The following is a 21,513-nucleotide window of genomic DNA, read 5'->3' as shown; positions in this document are numbered from 1 at the left end:
AGCACTTCAGTCTACACAACAAAATAATCACTCCAGCAAAAGAAGTTGTTTAAACTGTCAAAGTACTTTAAGAACACAGAAAGGAGAAAGTGGGAGTGAGGAGGAGAAAGAATGAGAGATGGACAATCCCTGTCTTACAAAATAAGGAAGGAAATACACGAAGAAGAAACTGCTAAACGCTGGGAATCATGCACCAAATAATGTGTATTTGCAATGCTCATGACCTACATCAGCATGTGATCAACATCAACAACGACGATAATGATAAAAACCCTCTTTTTTGTAGATTCCTAATTGGAAATGTTAAGGCTTCAAAAACAAGCAATATACAAGAGGAGAAAAACCACTATCCCTTTAACTTTTGTCTAAAATGACACAGTAGTTATGAACTACTCAAAATAAGGCGGGAGGTGAAGATACTCAAATATGATCGCAGGAAAAACTTTACCCAAGGCTCAGTACTAAAGACAGAGTGATGAGTACTAAAGACACAGGGACGCTTCTCTAACACGGTTTGAAGATATGTGTAGCATTTGTGGGGGTCAAGGGACAACACCTCATGGTTTGTGCAGCCCCTCAGGCACGCGGCGTGTCTGTGGGTGATGGATTGCGGGGGTCAGACCCTCGGGGATTCGGACAAACCGAAAGCACACAAAGACAACTATTTAGTAACAGTTTAACATGGCGCCTCTCTCAGCCCGGCTTTACGGGCGTTTGTCAGTTCCTGCCGTTCCGTGTCAGCCCCGCGGCCGGAGGCAGCGGCCCGGCGGTGGCGGCCGATACCGGTGCCCAGCACGAGGCGCGGGCGGGGGCTCAGCGGAGCTTCTCCGCCGTGCTCGCACGTGGGGCGGGGGCCGCCCCCGGGGCCTTCCCAACGCTCGGCGCGGTCCCTCCCGCCCTCCGCGCCGGGCCCGGCCCCGCCGCCCCAGCCGAGCGCGGCGCTGCCCTCCCGCCGCCATCCCGCCTCCCGCCCTGGTCCGTCCCGCCAGGGCTGCGCCGCGCGGCGGCGGGCCCGGCCCCGCCCCACCCGCGCGGCCGCCGCGGAGCCGCCCGGCCCGGCCGTACCTCACGGGCTCTGCGGTCATGACTCCGCCGCCGCTGCTCGGAGCGGAGCGGCCGCCAGGGCCGGGGCCGCGCTCAGGCGCTGGGCGCAGACAAAGCCGCGGCCGCCGCCATCGCCAGCGCCGCCGCCATCTTATCGGAGGGAGCCTGAGGGGACCTGCCTCCCGCCGCCGTCCTCCTCCGCCGCCTCCCATTGGCTCACGGCCGCCCACAGCTATTTTCTGATTGGGCGGCGCCGCGCCGACTGTTGCTAGGGCAGTTTGCGTCACCGTCCCAACCTTCCCCGCGCTGATTGGCTGGGGCGGGGCTGACGTCACGCTGGCGTCATGGCCCGAGGCCCGTGACATCATTTCGTAACAAAGTGCACTGACACCTGTGCCCAGCAGGGGGCTCCAGCGCGCGGCTGCGGCCATGGCGGCAGAGGCCAAGCACTGACACATCCCAGGGGACGGACAGTGGGGGACAGGAGCTGGTGTCACACCAGGGACAGGCAGCACTTCATCGCAGAACTGCGGCCTTGGGCGACCCTGCAACCTCGGTTCAACCACGGCAGGTCGATCACAGCATTTAGATACGTCATCCTTACAAAAGGTAACGTGGAGTGGGTGCTCAATCCCATAGTAACAGCGCGACAAGGACCCTCCTACTCCATGAGCATCACCAGAACAATCCTTCTCTGCAGGGATCCCCAGAACAACTCTCCTACTCCATGAGGATCACCAGAAGGACACACTTTCTCCATGGGGATCAGCAGAACAACCCTCCTCCTCCTCTGCAAGGATGACCACAACCACCCTCCTCCTTCAACAGGATCACCAGAGTGATCCTCCTGGTTTTTGGGCATCACCAGCACAACCCTCACCTTCTGCAGGAACCAGCCCTGGAACTCCAAGCCCACCAGGACACAAACCCCGAAGCAAGCTTGAGAGGAGACTTTCTCAAGTACAACGACAGCAAGACGGGGATAACGTAAGCGGCACACAGGTTGAATGTGAGCAGCCCCAAGTAACCCTGCTTGGGGCCACTTCAGCCCAGCTTGGCTACAACTTTCTCTTTTTAATCAGAAAACTCTCTAGATAAGTAAATGCATCATTGGCAGTTACACCTAAGGATGCCAAGACAATTTTCCCTGCTGGTACTAGCAGCTTCTACACTCTTGTCAGATGTTAAAATGCTGTGAAAGGAGGAGGATTGGAATACAGCCCTCTTCAAGGGAAAGTTGTTACAGGCTTTTTTGAGAAGATGACTGAACTCCACAGGCTGGGGTTTTGGGTGAAGTTCCATCACCACACAGGACCAAACCAGAATGGACCACCAAAAGCCAGCCCAGTACCACAAAGAATCTGAAACAGGTGACAAGCATTATTCACTTACTATAAAGAAAACCACTTTTGAAAATTAATATCTTTTTCTGCAGAAACTAAAGAAGAAACAAAATTAACCTGCTCACATGGTTTCATAAAGCAACATATGAAACATGAGAAAATACCCAAGCAAATCACCCCTAAAACCCATTTCATTCTCTGATAATAGAATCAACAGCACTTTCACACTTCAGCACATCCAAGCTTACACATCTCCCAGGGAAATTCTACAAACATGTCTAAACATAACTCGCTTTAGAATGTAACATTTTACCCAAGAGCTGTGCCCTGTATCTGCTGAATTTAGTAATAACAGAGAGCAGATTTAGCAGCAGCTTTTTTATCAAACTCTGTCTCATGGCCAGTGCTGCACTTGGACAAGACCAAAGCATCACCTGCCTTCTCACTCCATTTTAGAAGGAGGAAAAACAAAATCCATTTTAACTGACTGCTACGAATTCCATTAAAAAATTGCAAAAAGCCATTCTACGTGTTTTGCCACCAGTGAGATGAAGGAAACTGGAAGCATTACTCAGTCTTCGCTCTGCATTAGGACTCCAACTGTGTGATTACAGTAAGAACACAAAACATTCATTTTCCTCCTCAAGGGATTTAGTCAGCATTACAGACTAATATCCCACTGATTTAGAATAACATAGATAGATTTATTACTGTTGTTCTGTAATATTTTATTCTTTCACTATTTCCTTGGGGAAGGTATTTGAAAGCAGTTCAAAAACCCAAATTTAATTGCCTCCAGTTCATAACTTCTATCTGAAGTCACACATGAAAAAGGAATCCTACTGTAAGAAAAGGTCAAGATAAAGTAAAAATGGAAATGCTTCCATCTCCCAGCAATTACTCCAGAAGACAAAACCTGACATTACCATGAGGTTGTCAAAAAACAGACTGGAGAAGCACAGGAACTTTCTGTACACTGAAATCTGTGTACAGACAGATTCTGAGTGCATCTGCAGGGAAACATTCTGCACATCCACCAGACCTGCACCCAGTTAAGTTTCCCCAGCACACAGGACCACTTCCCCCTGCTCCAACAGGCAGGGAGAGTCAGGACGCAGAGCTCAGCTTGCAGGACAAACCACTGTGGAGTCTCATCACACCCATTGTTTCTCTTATAGCAATTAGTTTCCTTAAGTACATATTACCCTACTTTTAAGGAACATGGCTGAAAGACATGTACAGCTATCAATTGACAAGAGGATATTTTAATAACTTGATGTGCTCCTGACCTAGAAATACAAACTACATATACATCTCTTTCATATTATTATCTGTGATAAAAGTAGCACAATTAATCCAGACCAATAAAATGCTACGCCTAAATTAATTTTGTAGGAATGATCAAGATCTGAGCTGTTAATTGGAACAGGTTATGTGCAATGAAACTATTCCTCAGACAAAAAGCATGATAAAACTGAAAACAGATGACACTCACTCGATGGCCTGGGTTTGTTTTTGTGTTGCTGTTGCTCTATTCCCCTTAGGAAAGTTCAAAGGGATGGTGTGGAGTCACTTGAGTAGTGGTTTGTAGTTGAGAATTAAACCTTTTCAGCATGAGAAAGCAGCAAACACCAAGGTCCAACACAGAAACCAAGTGCCAGTACTTTCCCAAATCCTTTGTGAGAATTACTTCTCATAGCAGATGAAAGCACTTGGAAATTTTGAATTCTTAATCGGATTTCAGCTTGTTTCTCTATTATAGAATGGGTATTTTTTAAAACAGACTGCCACAAACCACTGCCAACAGCCCATGAAGGAATGCTACAGACCATTCTTCTCTCCCAACCAAGTCTGGCTACAAGATGCCACAATTTGGCATCATCTAATATCACGGGCAGCACATTCAAACGAACAGAAGCCATCCACACATCTGATTTCCTTTGGATGTTCCAAATGTTTTGAAAGTTAAGCAATTTACTTTCTCCAGTACTTCTGAAACTCCAACTTGAATTTGCTGGGAATGAAAAAATCCCTGCTATGCTTTTACACATTTTGAACAGCGCTCAGAACAAGCTTTGCTGTACATTTACTTACACTCCCAGTAGCTGTGACCATAAAAGCATCTACACTGTCCTCCTGAAGTCTCTAGCCAGCCATGATCTCACCATATTCCCCAAGCATGGATGGCCATCCATCCCACTGCCTGCTAAGAGGCTGGACTTGTTCTTACCCTCATGGCTGAATCTTAGCCCCATGGCCATCACCTGCCAGGGGATTCATTAAGGTTATTTGCATGACCACCAAGAACACAGCAGATGCAAAGCTGAGCACATCTTCCACCTTGCTGGAGGACTGCGCAGTTCAGCCCCTGAAGGGCAGGTGCTCATGGAGCATCTGTAAAAGGCTTACCTGCAGGAATGACCACTAGGCACCACTGTCACAGAATTCCAGAATGGTTTGTGTTGGAAGGGACATTAAACCTCACCCCTTCCATGGGCAGGGACGCCTTCCACGATCCCAGGTTGTTCCAAGCCCCATCCAGCCTGGCCTTGGACACTTCCAGGGATCCAGGGGCAGCCACAGCTTCTGTGGGCAACCTGTGCCAGGGCCTCATGAAAATCACATTCTGTGCTGAACACTAGAATGGTTTGAATGCAGGACCTTCCAGTAAATTGTACATAATGCAAACCATTACACAGATTAATCCATTTAAATTTACTGACTTGCCTTGTGCTTAGGGCAGAGAGGTCCTAAAATTATTTCTAGCTGTTATTTTAAAATATCTTCTAAATACACCACAGCTCCTTCTCCAAAGCAGAAAAAAGCAGAAGTCACTGAGGCCAGCCACATTAACAAAACCACACAGTTCATCTTCAGCTGCAGAATACACCATTTCCTCCCTTTATTGCAAGTGTTCTCTCAAGGTGAGCTTTTAGGGCACTCCTGAGCTATTTAATGACTCACTTTCTAAAGGAGATGTCCTCAGCAATTCCCAGTTTTCCCAGAGCAAGTCTCGAATGCATTGCCTCATGCACCTTTGTTCTGATGGCCCCAACTGTGTGTTGTATCAACCAGTCAGTGAGCTGCCAGTGCCCCTGGCCCACAGAGTCACTCTGGGTACCAATTAGAGCCAGCCATTACCTCTCAACTGCTGCACAAGTCAAACCTTGCCAGAATTCATCCTCTCTAAACCTGCCACTTGTCCTTGCAAGCACTCAATCTTCTGCTCCACTACCACATTGTTCCCTCCTCCATGCTCTTCAGTTTCAGCCTAGAGAGCAGAAAAACTGTTGGAAAAAAGGAGCATTATTTTCATCTTAAATGTTAGCATGGAAACAAAGAGGAAAATCCCAAACTCTCAACATCCTGGCCACCTCAAGTGGAAGGCAAACATGACTCCACCATCCACCTGCATGAGGTGCCACTGTTTAAACTTAGTCAATATGGAACTGGGTGGTTTTAAAAGGACTGAATAAATTATAACTGAAAAAGTTTATGGGAAGCATTTTACCAACTGGGCAGGAAAACAAGCCACAAGTACGGCACTGCTGAGTTGTTCCAGGCAAATCTACAGTGCTAACAAGATTCCACCTCCAGAAACACTGAGTTGATCTGTCTAGAACTCCATGAATCCAAGATTTTCACTGCATGACAGCTGTCAAAAACAAGCCAAAAACCATGTAATCTTTATGCTATCAGTTGGCTACATGAGCAGCACTTCTGTAGTGCTGACATTCTGGGCTGTAATTCTCCACAAACACATACAGGCTACTAATCCAGTCTACTCATCCATACTCAGGTTATTTACTTTATACCAGGCTATGATTAACACACTGAAGCAATAGTGGAAGAAAAGAGCTTGGCTTGTTTTACGTCAAAGTTCAAAAGACACAGGAACATGTATTAGACTAAAAAGTTTTATTGAAACTTGTCCAAAATCCAGTCAGGCACACAATTTATCCATTCCACTAAGGCTTATCATTCTATATGGCATAGAAAAATGCATCTCAACAAGTTGAAACATCAAACAACTAAATTAGTCAAGTTAAGGCACTTGAGATGTGTATTAATTTAGCAAAACTGCATAACATTCTACTTGGAGTGATACAATCCTTTCTGAGACTCAATTTCAAACACCCAGATTCTGGAACCCCTTGAGAGAGGGGAGAGGCAGAAGCAGGAGACAAAAGTCTCTCTGACTCCAAGCCTCTAAGGCCACCACAGCCTACAGAAGGAAGTGTTACTGAATCAGGCTGCAAAGATTTCCTGTAGTACAGCTGCTGAACTGCACAACAGTTTGGGCTGAGGCACACTGTCTCCCATTCAGGAATTCTTAAGGCAAAGCATCTTTGTGAGGTGAGAGAAAAAAAGGAGAGAGCAAGCAGCACATGCATTCAATTGTAAGGCTACCAAATGTATCCTGGGGTAACAACATTTATCCTAGTAGTAGCCACCTCTGCTCAAAGGATAAAAATGTGGAGAAAACAAGTGGAGAATGCAAGAACTTACTACAGTGACCACAAATCTGGTATCTGTTGGTTTGCCAGGGTTCTAAGCAGTAACTTGAGAGCCAATTAGCAACTTTGAATTCATGCAACACATAGTTACCTCTGTGCTTTTGGTTTGTGTTTTTGAGAGGGTGAGTGTTGGCCAGTCTAAGGACTTTTTTTCCAGCTCTGAGTCAAAGTTTACAACTTTAAACATTGCAGTTTCAGCATTTGGCAAAGAAAGATTTAATTAATTAATAACTTGGTTCTACATGTTGAAAACTCCCCCTCCACCTGTGAAACAACCTCTTGCATCATACAGCAGTTAAGAACTCTTCTCAAAAACGAGATACAGCTCTACAATATGCACATTCCACACTGGAATCTGGAGCATGCTCCAAGGGTTGCACACAGGCTGAAGGAAAAGATTTCCAGGTACACGAAGCTGTTTCCTCAACCACGAAAAGGCACGACAGAGAAGCTGCTGTCACCTGATACGCACAAACAGGAAGATGATAATTCAAGGGAAAAAGAAAGATGGTGAACAGGTTATCCAAGTGAATTGAAAGTACCGTTTCTAGTTAGTCCATGGGAATGTAGTTTTAAGCATTATGTTCTGAATTTCACTAGAAGTAGAGTTGCTTAAGAAGATGTAAAGCTTATGAAAGAGATTGCATCTTAATACTCTGTGTCCTTCAGAGCAAATTGCTTGTTGTATTTAAGGCACTACACGTCATCTTTGGTTCAGTGTTTACTGTCTCAGTGTAAGCAGAGGTAGCACAAACCACACACATTGAGCTCCTCATTCCACCACATCCAACTTCAGAGCCACCACCTTCCTGATGTTACAGACTCTGGAATCCTTTAGCTCATTAGGAAACTGTAAAGAGCAAAATAACAAACATTTTTATTAATCTTATAAGAAGCAAAGGTGTGCAACATTCCACTTAGCTTTTATAAATGCCAAGAAAACCAGAATGAGAAACTGGGCCTGATGCTGCTACAACAAAAGCAGCTGTGAAGTCACTTAAAAGTGAGTTTCTAATAACTCAAAACCAAAGACAACCGCATCTTCCCTACAATAAAGTTAGCAGGAGTACCTAAGACTGTTGCAGAGACCAGAATAAAAGCTGACCAGTTACCAAACAGGGAATAATTTCAGCTGTCTTCTGCTCTTGAGAAAAGTCTTCATAAAATAACAAGTTTTTTATTATTTAGATATTTTTTAAATAACACATTTCTCATAGAGAGGGCATAATATCTGTCTATGGGATTAGCTTTATAGACAAATTCAGCTCATTGCAGATGAAGTCATTAGAAACTGGTCCTTCAACATTTATTTATTGCTTCAAAATGCATAAAAGCTAGCAAACATCTAAAATATCAGTCAGACATATATAGAAGTGGTCAAATAATAGTATTAGACTCCTTACACAAGCAATACCAAAATGTAGGCAGCTTTAAAGCATCAGGCATCCTCCTTGTTCTCACAAATAAGATTAATAATGAAGATGTATGAAGATGGAAGAGAAAAGTAGGGGGGAAAATACATCTGTTGGCAGTATAAACTGGCTGAGATATCATTATGAAAATAGAAGTATTTTATAACATGAAATGGCATGGAAATGAGAGTTCCACAATCTTTCCTTTGGCTAGACTGAAAAATCACGATATCCATCAAATACTGGTATTTCTGCTGATTTTATCAACCAATACTGCTACTCTGAGAAACCAGAAGAGCATTTTTAAGGGAGTATTTCCTGCCAAATGAGTCAGCAGAGCTACAGTGGTGTAGCTGTACCACAAAGGCCAGGAGGGCAGCGGCTGCAGGGTCCCAGCCTGACGTACCTGTAAGGGTAGCCGTGGTATTTGGATCTGAAGACAGACAGCAGCCAGCTGAAGAATAGCACCACCAAGCCAATGCCAGCAATGCACATAACTGCAAGAGATGCACAGGGAGAGGCTGTGATGTGACAGCTGCTCCTGGAAACACCACAGTGACTCAGGTTTTCAAAGCCTTCTGCAATAGTTACAGATTTGGTCAGATGAGGCCTCTATTCATGTCATTGAGAAATACTAAATTAACACCAATTTTCTTTCAAATTCCTTCTGTACATCAATTTTATACAAATGCTTTGAGAAAAAGTCCCTTCTTCTCCCCCTTACTAGCGAAACACTGCAAAGCATCTTCATCTCTCTCCATCTGCCAAAAGGGTTTGAGTTTATCTTGCAGTTTTCTAAGCAACTCCAAAAACTGTCAAAAATCCAAATGATTCTCCTCAGCTTAGAGGTGGGAAGTGTACAAAACCCCCAGTGCAAAAACACTTCTGCTCAATGATGTATCAAACACCCTTACTGAATATGCCTTTGCTCAGAGAGGAAAGTATCAGTACTTACTTTTTCTTTTCCCCACATCCATGTCAGAAGTAGCAGCTTCGTGGAGAAGGACCATTCCTAAAGTAACTCCACCATCTACAAACACTGTTTAAGGCTAAACAACAAAGTACAAGGAACTCAGCACACTCACTCCTAATCTCCTCAATTCAGCTCCCACACCATACCTAGGGCATTAAAACTCACTGGAAAAATCAAAGACTTCCCAGCCAAATCAGCAACTATGAGGGAAAAAGCAGCTGAAAAACATTCATGTCAACTTTTAAGGGAAAATAAATGCAAAGCTTAAAATACAAGATGGAAGGTCTTCAGGCAGAATTAAAAACATGCATTTATTATCTCAGCTTGTAATGAAGCAGCATTCCTTCCCAGAGAGATTGGGTCCACTCCTACTGCTGTTCTCCACTGGAAAATCCCCAAAGGAATTCAGCTTCTGCATTCACTCAGCCAACAGAACAAATAAAACACATGCAGTATTTAATCCAAAAGGCTGTCTTTCAAGTGGCAATATTTCTTTTCTAATTCTTCAGATTTAAAAAACTAAAGATCACAAAATTAAAGAAGCACAGACAACACAAAAGGCCTGACACTTGCCAAGGAGGAGTTTTAACAAAGCAAAATAGTGAATCTAGTGGAACAAAAGACAGAATTCCCAAAAATTTCATTCCATTTAACTACAGAAGTCCAGTCCCAAGTCTCCTGCAGAAAAGAAAAATACTTATTATTGACTGCATGAGGAATCTTTCCATTTCAGACACAGCCCACCTTCAGCACAGGAGGAAAGTGACTTGAACCCAGAGAAACCTCACCAAATGTATTAATTTAAAATGTCTCCAGCAACTGGTAGGTTGGGTCCGTAACATGATGGATAGCAATAACACAAATAAACATCTACAAAAGGTTTCTACTTTGAATTTGACCACGTGGATCAAAAGCACAGTAACAGAAAAAGATCAGAAGTTCCCCTCCAAGTGCCTGTTTTAAGTTGAAAAAATTAAGTATCAGAAAAAGTACTGAGTAAAAAATAAAGGTGCTGATACAGGTGGACAAAACAAGGAAGAAAAGCTCCAGCCAGAAATTACTAAAGTTACAAATGATGGATCAAAAACGTACATGTGGGAATAGAAAAACAGAACATTGAGTTTTAAGGTATTCTTATGACCCCAAAGAAACACTTTTTGTACAAATGAGAAATGTAAAAGCCCTCAATCTGAAAGTTTCCACCTGCCTTTCTTGATAGCATGGCAAAATCCTGCATCATTAGCACAAACAAGATTATAAGAAAGTAAGCAAAGAAATAAAAGATCAGTGAGAGAGGAATGAATTCAACACCAAAGCAAGAAATAAGTGACATTGAAAAGAGACATCCATAGCAGAGCAGGGAGTATCCTGAAGAATCTTCTGATTCCACAAAGATCCACAACTTGAATTCTGTATTCATTTTGGTACTTAAGATGAGAAACAGTAAATATTTTTCTATTCATCTTAACAATCAGAGGCACAGGAAAAGCACAGTTGCCAGTGCAGAAAGGTTTTACAAGCTTCTGCATCAGTGTTAGGTGGCAATTACAGCCATGACAAAGCACCACAGAAAAGGCAGCAGCATTTGCTGACCAAAAAACTGTCACCAACCACATGCTTCTCACAGGAAGGATACTGAACAGCAGAACTATGTGTGTTTCTGCCACAAACTGGGCTTGGCTGCTTCCATGGATATAATTCTGTAAGAGACAAAGAGTAATTAAATTCAGAAAAGACTGGAGTCAACTTTGATGTGATTAACAACAGCTATAGAGCCTGGAACTGGGGTTTGCATTGTCTCTTTTAGGAGAGAGCAGAAGTTGGAGCACAAACAATTTCAGCTGTTGATCACTGATTTTTGGGGGAGCTGCAACAGAGACAAAAATCCTTCTTCTATTACTATTGCACAATCAGCCTCAAGTACCATGCAGATTACAGTAAGTGCAGCTACAACCTTCGTGGTCCAGATTCTCAGTCCAGCTGGGCAAAATACCATGAGATTAGGCCCTCCTGCATCCAAATGTGATCCATTCCCTGACTGAGATTCTTAGGTTGTGTACACTGCTGCTCAGCTTAAGCACAATCCCTTCAATCTGTGTATGAACCCAACTCACTTGGCTCCAGAACCAAGCATTTGAAATCTTTTTCACTTCTGGGTCAACAGAAAAATTGAAATTTGTGAAAGAATACCATGTTTTAATCCCTATTATGGTTGTGATGATGTATCTAAGTAGGAAAAAAGAAGTTTAATCCACTTTCTACAGAAGAATACAGAGGGTCTGACCCATCTAACCAGGCACAAAAGGACTTTCACCAAATTAATTGCCAGAGTAAAAACATGAGAAAAGCCAGTATGTGATGTGTAAGCACCTGAGGAGATGCAATGCTCTCCAAACACTGTGACTACTTTTACAGTGCATCTCATTCTATATTATGAACAGAGCAGTATATTCCAAATTATGTTAAAGAGATTTTTTCCAAGAAAGACTTAATAAATCTGAGGTCACTAGCTATTAATTTACCTCAAGAATCTTGAGGAAAGATGTTTTTATGTGGCAGTCATTAGATGAGGGTATGAGTTAACAAGACCAGGTTGAAACAGAATTGCCAGGCTCAGCAATAGGATTTTTAGCATGAAAGACTCAACCCATAAATACCTCTATTGTGCTGTAAGCAATTTAGAACTACCACATCCCTTCACCACTGGAAATACAACATCTGTGCAAGACATGTTGATTTGCCTTGCTCACTGCAGGAGAGTTTGGTCTCACTCACAGAGAGAGGAGCCAGAAGCAGAATTTGCACTCTGATTGTCTCTTAGTATCAGCCTTACTCTGCAGAAATACAATAGAAATGCAGAAAGAAAATGAAGGCAAGACTCACCACTTGTCCTGTATGGGGATTCTTATGAGCATAGGGGGGGCCTCTAATGTGGTTCCACATCTGGCCTGATGTCATTGCTAACACAAAACACTGAAAAGGAAAGAAGAAACACTGTTTAATAATGTTTCTTTTTTATTTTTAATTTAACCCAATATCTTTTCACTTCATACCAAAACATAGTGGTTTGGAACACAGGCTAAAAATTGTCCCACTATATTTGTACAAAAGGCATCTAATCAAGCATTCAGTGAGCTGGAAAGACTAAGATCATATAATATTATCAATCTACCAAAAAGTAAAACTAACTGCACCTCATTTTCCTCTACCAGCTTCAAGAATCTTGAAATACAGAAGCTTTTAAAAACTTGAATTGCTACAAAACTCAATACAACAGGGCAGACAAGAGTCACGATTACTCACCAGAGCAGCAAAGGCCCAGCCAGTTTTGTTATAGAGAAAATCCAGATTGCTGCCCCGCAAATACACGAGGCCTCCGATGACAGCCAGCAGCAACCCCAGCATCAAGGGTCCAGCATAGTTTGGTGGCCTTATCACACGGATCTGAACACAGCACAGTGAAATTATTGTCTCTCAGTAGGATTATACATTATACCTGCACTCCTGCTAAAAAAGCCCACAACACATTGAGTGGAAAAAACATCACACACGCACATTTTCTGTGTAATAAATCTGACTCAGGAAGTAAGCAATGCTTCTTCCACCAATAGCGTAACTTCAGTTTCACAAAACTTCACCCTATTCAATAATTTAGAGATTGTTTTTCTTCCACAGGAAAAGAAGAGCGAGAAGGAAGGAGATGAGTTTTACCATCTTCTCATTATACCAAATACCAGCACAGAGACTGTAAGGAGACTGAAAGATGCAGTTGCGTGTCTGAACTAGATTTTGTAGACGAGCTATTTAGAGCAGCTCAGGAACCACAGAACACAAGTGATGTTTCCCAGCTGGCCCTGCACAGAGGGGTTGAGGGAAGGTGTCTGCACTCACGTGGACGTCTGTCCTGTCGGCCACCCAGCGCGCCAGCTGCTCCGCCGCGAAGCCGCGCACCTGCAGCTCGTAGGTGTCCCCCCGCTTGGGCTTCCCCTTGGCCGGGAAGTTAATGAAGGTGGGGGCAGAATTCATGTTCAGCTGCAGGGAGAGAGTTCACAGAAGACACAGCCTGTGAAAGGACTATTTAATAACACAATTCTAAGCCATTTCTGTCTTGCAATATTGTTGCTGAATAAGAAAAATTAGCTCTTTGATTTCATTGGCAGTGACTTTTTAAAAGACAGCACACGGCTTGCGTTTCTGTATTTCACACACATTTTTTTGAATCTGTTTCTTCTCTAAATACTACTTTTGATAAAGAAATCTGCAAAATAGCAATGTATGATTCTAAAATCCAGAAAGGCCAAAGCTTGAAGAATGCATTTCTAATGTAACACTAAGGAAAAAATTAACAAAAGTAATAAAAAAAAAATCTCTCTTCAACTCTCTAGTTCAAAACCCTCCATTTAATAAAGTATCACTGCCTAAACTGTGTTGCTGTTAAACAGAGCTTAGTACCTCCTAAAAAAAAAAAAAGTTAAGATCTGCAAAACTATAATGAACTATTAATGTGACCTATAATTGCAAGCATACATGGAATATTCTCACAGCTTGAGAAAAAAACATGGTCACACAATGTTAATAGAAGAGAAAAATGGCTGGGTACTTGAAAAGAAATCAGTTAACCCATACCAAAAGCCTAATCTATCATTCTCTAGTAATCTTAAAATTGTAATAGCTGTTACTAATGACATCAGTGCTTTCTATCTTGCCTCTTCATGTACCACAGAAGAATTCCATTAAGAATTACACTCTAAGTTATTATAGGAGACAAATTCAGGGAAAAAAGTCAAAGAAACCAATTTACTCCTTGTACCTCTTCCTCATCTTGGTTCTGTTAATATTCCTACCAACATGCTCAGACCATCTTTCTTCCAAGAGTGACAGCTTTTAACTTTTCATTCCTTTATTCCCTGTAACACCAAATTATGTAACATCTTCACCTTCTTGCCCAAAACCCAAGTTAAAAACAATGTTAGAAGAGAAAAGGACATTACCATCTGAAACACATCTGAGCCTTCGTCAAAATCTACCATAGCAAAAAAAATCTTGTTGGTAAAGGCACTGGAATACCTCCAGGAGTTTGCCAGAATCTGGTATTCCTCATCAGCTTGCCTGGAAAACACACCAAGTGAGATGCTGTATCATGGATTTGTCCACAGCACGAGTTGTAAAGCAGCTGAGGGAGCTGTGCCCACCCACCCCATCAATGGGTGCATCCCACACCCACCCCATTAATTTTCTAGGGTTAAAAAGAAAGTTTAAGTGTTAATGAAATCATTTAAGCACAAACACTTATCTACCATCAGGTGAAGCATTTGGCACCTGTTTTTTTAAATGCAAGGGCAAGATTTGTTGAGTCCACAAACACAAGCAGAGGTAATTTCTAATTGAAAGGTGAACTAGAACCCAGCTGCTCATGATGTGCCTGGCCACAGAGCAGCAAAATGTGGCCAGGTGTGCCCTTTCTTCCATGACAGAGCAGGGGAAACCAATAATTTCAACGGACCACCTACAGAAACCACCCTCACAGACCTCTGCCACCTCTGGATTAATAAAAGAAAGCCATAATATGGTTAAAGAATTAGAATATTATAATTGCAAGTAAGTGCCAAGCAATGTATTAATTAAGAGCAACATTTAAGCTGCATGGCCAGCAATAATTCTACAAACATTTCTTCAGCAACTCATGCCAGAAAAGCTGAGCTTCCAGTGTGTCTTTCTCCAGAAGCCTCTCAGAGTAAACACTGCAAAGCGGGAATTATTTTAGGAGGGAGATAAAACTAAAGGATTGTGCTGTTTTCTCACAAGCACATTACACACATATTCCCACACATTAAATTGCAAAGAGAATCCTACTCTAACTTGCCCACGTGTATTCCTTCCACATGTGTGAAAGTTCAACCCTATTCTCGAATTTAGTTTCCTACAAAGCATAAGATGACTTTCAAGTCCTAATTTAGGACTAAACGGAGCTCATACTTGCACACAACACACTGTCTGTGAGGCTGAAGAGCAGTGAACATCACAATCACTGAGTAGTTTCTGGGAGGTGCCTTCACAAGGCGCCGGAATTTGTCTCCGTTCATTCGGATCACGGATCTTTTACTGGCCCACTCCATCAGCTGGTTCACTTTCTCTGATAACACCATCTGAAAATCAAGCCAGAGCAACATTGTCGGGTTTTTTTTTTTCCAGTCTCACAGCACAATCTTAAAGGTTTTCATATTTGATGGAACAAATATCTGCACTGCTTTTCATAACACCAAGCAGGTGATGTGATACTTCAGTGAAATTCTGCAAGGCATTCACAGAAGCTTTTGACAGTCACCTTAACATAATTCATTAACTTCAACCACCTAGCAACACACACAGCTTTAACCACTTAACATGACCAGGCTGGTGAAGACCCTCAGCTTACCAGGCCTTCCTCACACTGCTAATTGCAAGACTTCTTTCAGCTGTACCAACTGCCTAAATCCCCTCCACAGCCTTTTTTCTACACTAAGCATCGAACTGTTCCAACTTTCAAAACTTATGGCAGTGGAATCAACGCCAGAGATGGAACCAACCTCAACATTTCATTTTCAGCATTGCTGGAAAAGAAAACCCTGTAATTCAAAACATATTTGAAGAACTCAAATTCTTAACACTAAAACATTCCTTAAAAAGGAAGCAATAAATTCTATAACATTATAAAAAGAAGCATTAGTTTGACAAACTCGCAAATGTTACGTTTATCATAAAGCACTTCTCTACTCATTAACACCGTTCTTCAGATAAATATGTTTGAGGAAATCATAATATATTCTGAATTGGAAGGGAGCCAGTAGGAGCATCGAAGTCCAACTCCTGACCCTGCACAGGGCAGCCGCAAGAGTCCCACCATGATAACAGTAATAAATTATTCTTCTCCGACCTACAAGTGACACAAGTATAAACACTTATGCAGCAGGATTTTCCCAAACCCTACGGGTCAAGTGTGTGGAAGTAATTTGCACCTTAGTGACTGCAACCAAAGACCACCCATCCTCCGCCCCGCAAATCCCATGCGGTAGGAAGACAACACTCGTACAGGGCTCCTAACAAGAACCGAAGAACCTGGAAACAAAGACCTTCCCTCCCAGCGGGCTCCCCTCAGAGCCGGCCGAACCTCAGGGCGGGGGGAACCCGCGGTGAGGCCACGCCACCCCGCCGAGCCCTAGCCGGTCCTGCCCTCAGCCCGCTCAACGAGAACGCGCCCCAGCGCGGCGTGGAGCTTCCCGGTGTGTCTCACCTCCTTCCGCCTCTGCCCCGCAGCGCCGGGCCCACCACATCCTGCCAGCAGCAGCAGCGCCAGCGCCAGCAGCGGCACCGGCAGCGCCGCCATGGCCGCCCCGCCCCGCCCCGCCGGCAGCGAGGCCCCGCCCGCAGGACGCCGATTGGCGGAGGCGCCGGCTCGTGCGTCGCCGCCGGCCTTCGATTGGCCTTCGCGGGAGCGCGGCGAGCTGGAGCCGCGCCATTGGTGGAGCCCCGAGGGGTGGGCGAGCCCCGAAGGGGGAGGGCGGAGTGAGCTCTGAGGGGAGGGCGGAGTGAGCTCTGAGGGTAGGGCGGAGTGGGCTCCGAGGTGCGAAACGATGGCGGGGTTCCAGGGTATGGTGGGGTCTCTCAGCCGCTCCCCGTGCTCAGCAGAATCACAGAACCATCACGGTTCGAAGGGATCTCTGGAGATCATCCGAGAGCAGGTGACACAGTGTTGCCCACTAAGATACCGGATTTGTTACCCGGTGTGCAACAAGCCAGTAATTACACGCAGTCAGAGAGACATTGCTTTATTTCAGAGTTGTGCTAGCCTTGGCTGCTCAGTGGTGTTCCACAAATCAAGCACACACACTCTCAAAACTTTTTACTGTTTATACGCTTTAGCAAACAAAGGAATTTGTGTTCATTGGATACAAGTAATGTAGTTCTCTTATTAATTAGTATTCTATCTTTTGTTGGTTAATGCTTCTCTTTGCTTTTCGTACTAATTAGTGCACATGCTCTGACTTTCTCTTCTTTTTGGTCGGTGTGTTGGTGGTCGTGATCTGCCTCTGCTGGAATTACCTTTTGCCCGGCTGGAGCTGATTTCAGCCCAGTTTCTGAGTTGGCTTTGTTAGTGTCTTCCTTATTGTGGGAGTTCTGCAAAACGTCCTTGTGGCCTGTAAGTTCTGCATTCTTTGTGTTTGCTATCAGTGGCACAACCTCCTTCCCAAGCTTTGTTAACCTCCCCCTAGGCGTGAGATAATTGAATGTATCAAGCCATAAACCTTAACAAGACAGTTTACAAGATAATTGAATGTATCAAGCCATAAACCTTAACAAGAAAAAAAGTAATTTTTTTCCCAGCATCTGGACATCACTTAGAGCTTGCTACCTGCTGTTTCATGGATTAAATCTCCTTCCTTGTTGATTAGGCTAGAAAGTATACAAAGATCAAACATCGAAGAACATCCTTTCCTAAGAAAATTTTACATAATCCACATTTTGAAACAACACAAACGTGTGCAGATGAGTTTTGAATGTCTCCAAAGAGGGAGATTCCACACCCTGCCTAAGCAGATGTTCCAGGGCTCTGCCACCCTCAATGTAATGAAGTTCTTCCTCTTGCTGCATGAGATACACGCTTCGTGTTATACACACGCTATAAATTGCTGGGTCGTGTGTTACAAATATTGTTAAAAACCAAATGCACTGGGGAATTCCTCAGCAGCTCTGTGGTGGCTTATGGCTCTGATGCAGAATCGCCACAGAGAAACAAAGATTTACTCACGCTTCAGGATTCATTTGCCTATTCGAAGACACTGTTACAATTATTTCTGGTTTCCATTTGCAGTAAAATCCCGGACTTCATCAACTCGGTCCTTTTGTGAATTTAAGTTAACCCGAACACTTAGGGGCGGGGGAGAAAAAAAGTGGTGTCAGAAGTGGGATTCGAACCCACGCCTCCATACGGAGACCAGAACACCCAATCCCGCCGCGGGAAGGCACGGAACAGCCTTGAGTCTGGCGCCTTAGACCACTCGGCCATCCTGACACTGCGAGTGTAGCCTTGGCCACGACTCTCTTAGCGCTGTCATCACGGCCGTATCCGCTTTTCTCTGTCCCTCAGCCCCTCACGGAGAGCCCGTCTGCACCCGGGAGGTGCCGGAGAGCAGCCAGGGAACCGCCGGCCCGGCCCAGCTCGGCCGCGAAGCTCCGCCGCAGCGAGGAGGAGCCCGGCGTTACCCACAGGCCCTCGCCGCGCCGCCACTTCCGCCGCGACCATTTTGTTCTTCACGGTCGTGAAGGGTACGCGCTTGGCTCTCATCATGTTCCCGGTGGCCAGGGCCGCGCAGAGCCTCGTCGGTAAGGATAGGGGCGGCTCTCGGGCTGTGGGGGGGTTCCTCAGGGGGTCACCCCCGGTTTGTGCCCTACCCTGTGCGGACTGTCCCTCACAGCCCCCGGCTCGCTCTGCACCCGGGGAGGGTCGTGAGGGCACCTCGGGGGCTGCGGGCGGCTCTGGCGTCCTTCTCCTCCCGCTTTTTTTCTTTCTTCCAGCCTTTTTTATCTCCTAGTTGCTTTTTGACCTAGGACTCCTTTCCTTGGTGCTTTTTTCCCCCTAGTATCTAAAGGCACATTCTGGTCTGGTAACCTGCGGTGACAAGGTGTAGTCAATAGCCAGCCCTTAAACTCAAGGTTAAAGTTACCCCTTCAGTGATACAGACCCCGCAGTGTTCCTCTGGTCCTGGGTCACGATGTGCTTATCCCGAGGTGCGGGCACCTAAAGTAAACCTGTCTTGGTAGATATTCTGGCTTTTTTATGTCTAAAAAAACGCCTTGTGCAGCCTCACAGAGCATGCGAATGATGTAGTAACATTATGGGTATCACCATCATCTTCTCTAGTCATGGTTGCATAGAACTGCAAACCATTGACCTGAGACTAAAAGGTTTTATTTTGTAATATCTTTATGCGCACATCACCTTCTCATCAAATGCTTTGTACACAGCTACCGGGCAGTTTGTGTTTTGTAGCTATTGCTTTGATTTTTTACTGTTGTCTTCTCTTTAATAAGTGTACCTTTTATAGTGTACATTTATAATGTACATCATCTGCAGATATCATTGTGTATTTTTTTCTCTATTATTTGTCTCATGCCCGCAGGTTATTTCCGTTTCCTTCCTTCCACACCCTCTATCTTCAACCCCATAATTTGATGGTGAGCTTCATCCTGACAATGCTCATGTTAGGTTACATACACTGCTAGGATAGATATTTATATGTAGAAATCCAAAAAAGCTAGGCACTAAGCAAAACATTTTATTAGAGAAACAGTAATACTAAAGAAAATATATTAGTGAAAAAGGTAACTTAGAAGATTTTTTTTTTTTCTTACTGGAGTTAGACATAAGGAATAACTTTCTAGAGAGAAATTGAGAGAGCTGAAAAAAATTAAAGGATTTGTGTATATCCCATGTTTTGGAGTCATTCCAGAGTTCTAAGTCCAAAAGATTATTTTTTCCAGCATTTTTAATCTTTTAACACTAGCGCCTCTCTGTTGGTGGGAGATGAGGATTGTGAATGGTTTTAGCATGTATTTTTGTTGATTTCTGTACTTCTGAACGCTCCTCAGCTCGTGGCATCCAGCACACTGCAGTCAGACAAGCTCATCGCAAGCATGAGCCGAACTTCCACGATAAATATGGAACCATGGTCCTCCTTGGAGGAGCTGCCATGTTCTCAGCTGTCTGGGGCTATGTAAGTTGGTTTTGTCACCTTTTTGTCTCTTGTGACTCGAGCTGCAAACTTTAAAGGTGTCGATTTTGCCTGTTTGAAATAAATTCAGTGGTCAGAATTTAGGAGCTTCTTACATAAGCGAATAGTGATGTGATAGAGGTGGAAGTTCTGTTAGTTCCCGGCTTGATTTTGAGTTGTTACTCCTATTTCTGTGTCAGTCTATTGCTTGATTTGAAAATGTATGAGAAACACAAGTGTTCTCTATTTTACTTGGGATGTCAAACCTCTACAGGTACAGCTTTCAGCAGCAAAATTTCTGGATGAGAATACCAGTACGGTGGTGGGGTTTTACATTGCAGATTCTTTCTTCTAAAGTTGGGTATTTTGAAACAGAAAACTGAAACATTTAAATGCTATTCAATATAAATATATTCCACTTGTTTAATCAGAAAATTAATGAGATGTCATGTTCTAATACAAGAAATCTGAAGTGAAAACAATAAAAATAGCCCTCTATCAGACGGTTTCTTTGATTTCAGAGTTAATAATCTTGGGTTTTATCCCTTTACAGGTGTTCACAAAGCTTGACATTGCGTGGGGCTTTTCACCTGTTGGCAGAATCACTCCAAGAGAATGGAGGGAGTAACAGCCTCCGCTTCTAATGAACTGGTCTAAACTTTCACTGAGAAAATGATTGTGTAATGGCATTTGTTCCCTGATTACCACTTGGACAGTGGCATTCCTGGTCTAATAAACATACCTAGAAACCTGTCTGACTCTTTGAGGTTTCCTGCGTGCTCTGCTTCTGATGAAGGATAACAAACAGTGTAAAAACCCCAAGTCATTTTACACAGTCCCAGTTGTTGCTGTAAAGGTCACTGGTGGATAAAGGACAAGTCTAGAACATTGCTGAGTCGTCCATTTAGCCAGATGTGTGTGTGAATCAACCTCACTGCATTCCCACTGCAGAGTGCACGTCCCTTTACATCTGACTTGTAATGACAAAGTTGAGATCCCGTTTTTTTTCCACAAAAGGATTTTTATGTCTTGAATCACTCTGCCAGTAACCTGCTTCTCCCTGTGGCCTGTGAGAGTCATGAAGAAATTAAATTCAGTTTTGAGTTGGAGAGGCTGAACAGGAGCAGGCAGTATCCCAGGATAAATGGGACTTTCCTAATGAATTCTTAGAGAATTACAGAATGATTTGGGGTGGAAGGGACCTCAAAGCCCATCTTGTTGCAACCGTCTCCGCATTTAACTTCTGTTCAGGGTAGAAATAACCAGAGAAATGAGGTGGGAAAAGAACAGTTACCGGGTCATGCTGGTGTTTGATGATCGGAGAATCCCACACTGCTTGGGGTTGGAAGGGACCTGAAAGTCCATCTACTCCCCATGGCTGCGCGGCGGGCGCGTTCCTGTCGCGATACGGCGACACCGACCGCGGCTGCGGCCCCCGCCTCCTCCCGCCGCCGTCACGTGTCCGCCTGCGTCACG

At 44.0% G+C, this 21,513-nt stretch overlaps 3 protein-coding genes, 1 long non-coding RNA gene and 1 other non-coding gene across 6 annotated transcripts in view; 1 reads left to right on the top strand and 4 right to left on the bottom strand.

The window, feature by feature from the left end:
- Positions 1–1,271, bottom strand: part of ATRX (ATRX chromatin remodeler) — a 66,234-nt gene extending 64,963 nt beyond the window's left edge. For both annotated transcript variants that reach the window (XM_048318405.1, XM_048318406.1), the window contains exon 1: positions 1,066–1,271. In XM_048318405.1, coding sequence (XP_048174362.1) covers positions 1,066–1,256 — 191 coding nt within the window. In that variant the 5' untranslated portion in view covers positions 1,257–1,271. The remainder of the gene's footprint in view (positions 1–1,065) is intronic.
- A 5,019-nt stretch (positions 1,272–6,290) lies between these two features.
- On the bottom strand, positions 6,291–16,785 carry MAGT1 (magnesium transporter 1). Its single transcript, XM_048319140.1, is given in 11 exon segments — positions 6,291–7,754; positions 8,723–8,813; positions 9,272–9,346; positions 10,926–10,989; positions 12,173–12,262; positions 12,593–12,733; positions 13,181–13,321; positions 14,281–14,398; positions 15,266–15,435; positions 16,560–16,752; positions 16,754–16,785. Coding segments are annotated over 11 exon segments (1,131 nt in total). The 3' UTR covers positions 6,291–7,738.
- Positions 16,786–18,220: 1,435 nt separating this feature from the next.
- Positions 18,221–18,338, bottom strand: TRNAL-CAA. Its single transcript has 2 exons — positions 18,301–18,338; positions 18,221–18,266 (listed from the first exon to the last, which is right to left on the bottom strand). It is a non-coding gene; the product is annotated as a tRNA-Leu (tRNA).
- A 203-nt stretch (positions 18,339–18,541) lies between these two features.
- Positions 18,542–20,790, top strand: LOC125333433 (cytochrome c oxidase subunit 7B, mitochondrial). Its single transcript, XM_048319320.1, has 3 exons — positions 18,542–18,649; positions 19,916–20,040; positions 20,591–20,790. The coding sequence occupies exons 1-3, from the start codon at positions 18,613–18,615 to the stop codon at positions 20,663–20,665; spliced, it is 237 nt and encodes a 78-aa protein (XP_048175277.1). The 5' UTR covers positions 18,542–18,612; the 3' UTR covers positions 20,666–20,790.
- Positions 18,598–21,478, bottom strand: LOC125333434. Its single transcript, XR_007206851.1, has 2 exons — positions 21,332–21,478; positions 18,598–20,109 (listed from the first exon to the last, which is right to left on the bottom strand). It is a non-coding gene; the product is annotated as an uncharacterized LOC125333434 (long non-coding RNA).
- Between the last annotated feature and the right edge of the window lie 35 nt (positions 21,479–21,513).

Source organism: Corvus hawaiiensis, chromosome 14 (genome assembly GCF_020740725.1).
Source record: "Corvus hawaiiensis isolate bCorHaw1 chromosome 14, bCorHaw1.pri.cur, whole genome shotgun sequence".
Classification (NCBI taxonomy): Eukaryota; Metazoa; Chordata; class Aves; order Passeriformes; family Corvidae; genus Corvus; species Corvus hawaiiensis.
Note: the sequence above shows the minus strand (reverse complement) of the source record. Positions and strands in the feature narration are given on the sequence as shown.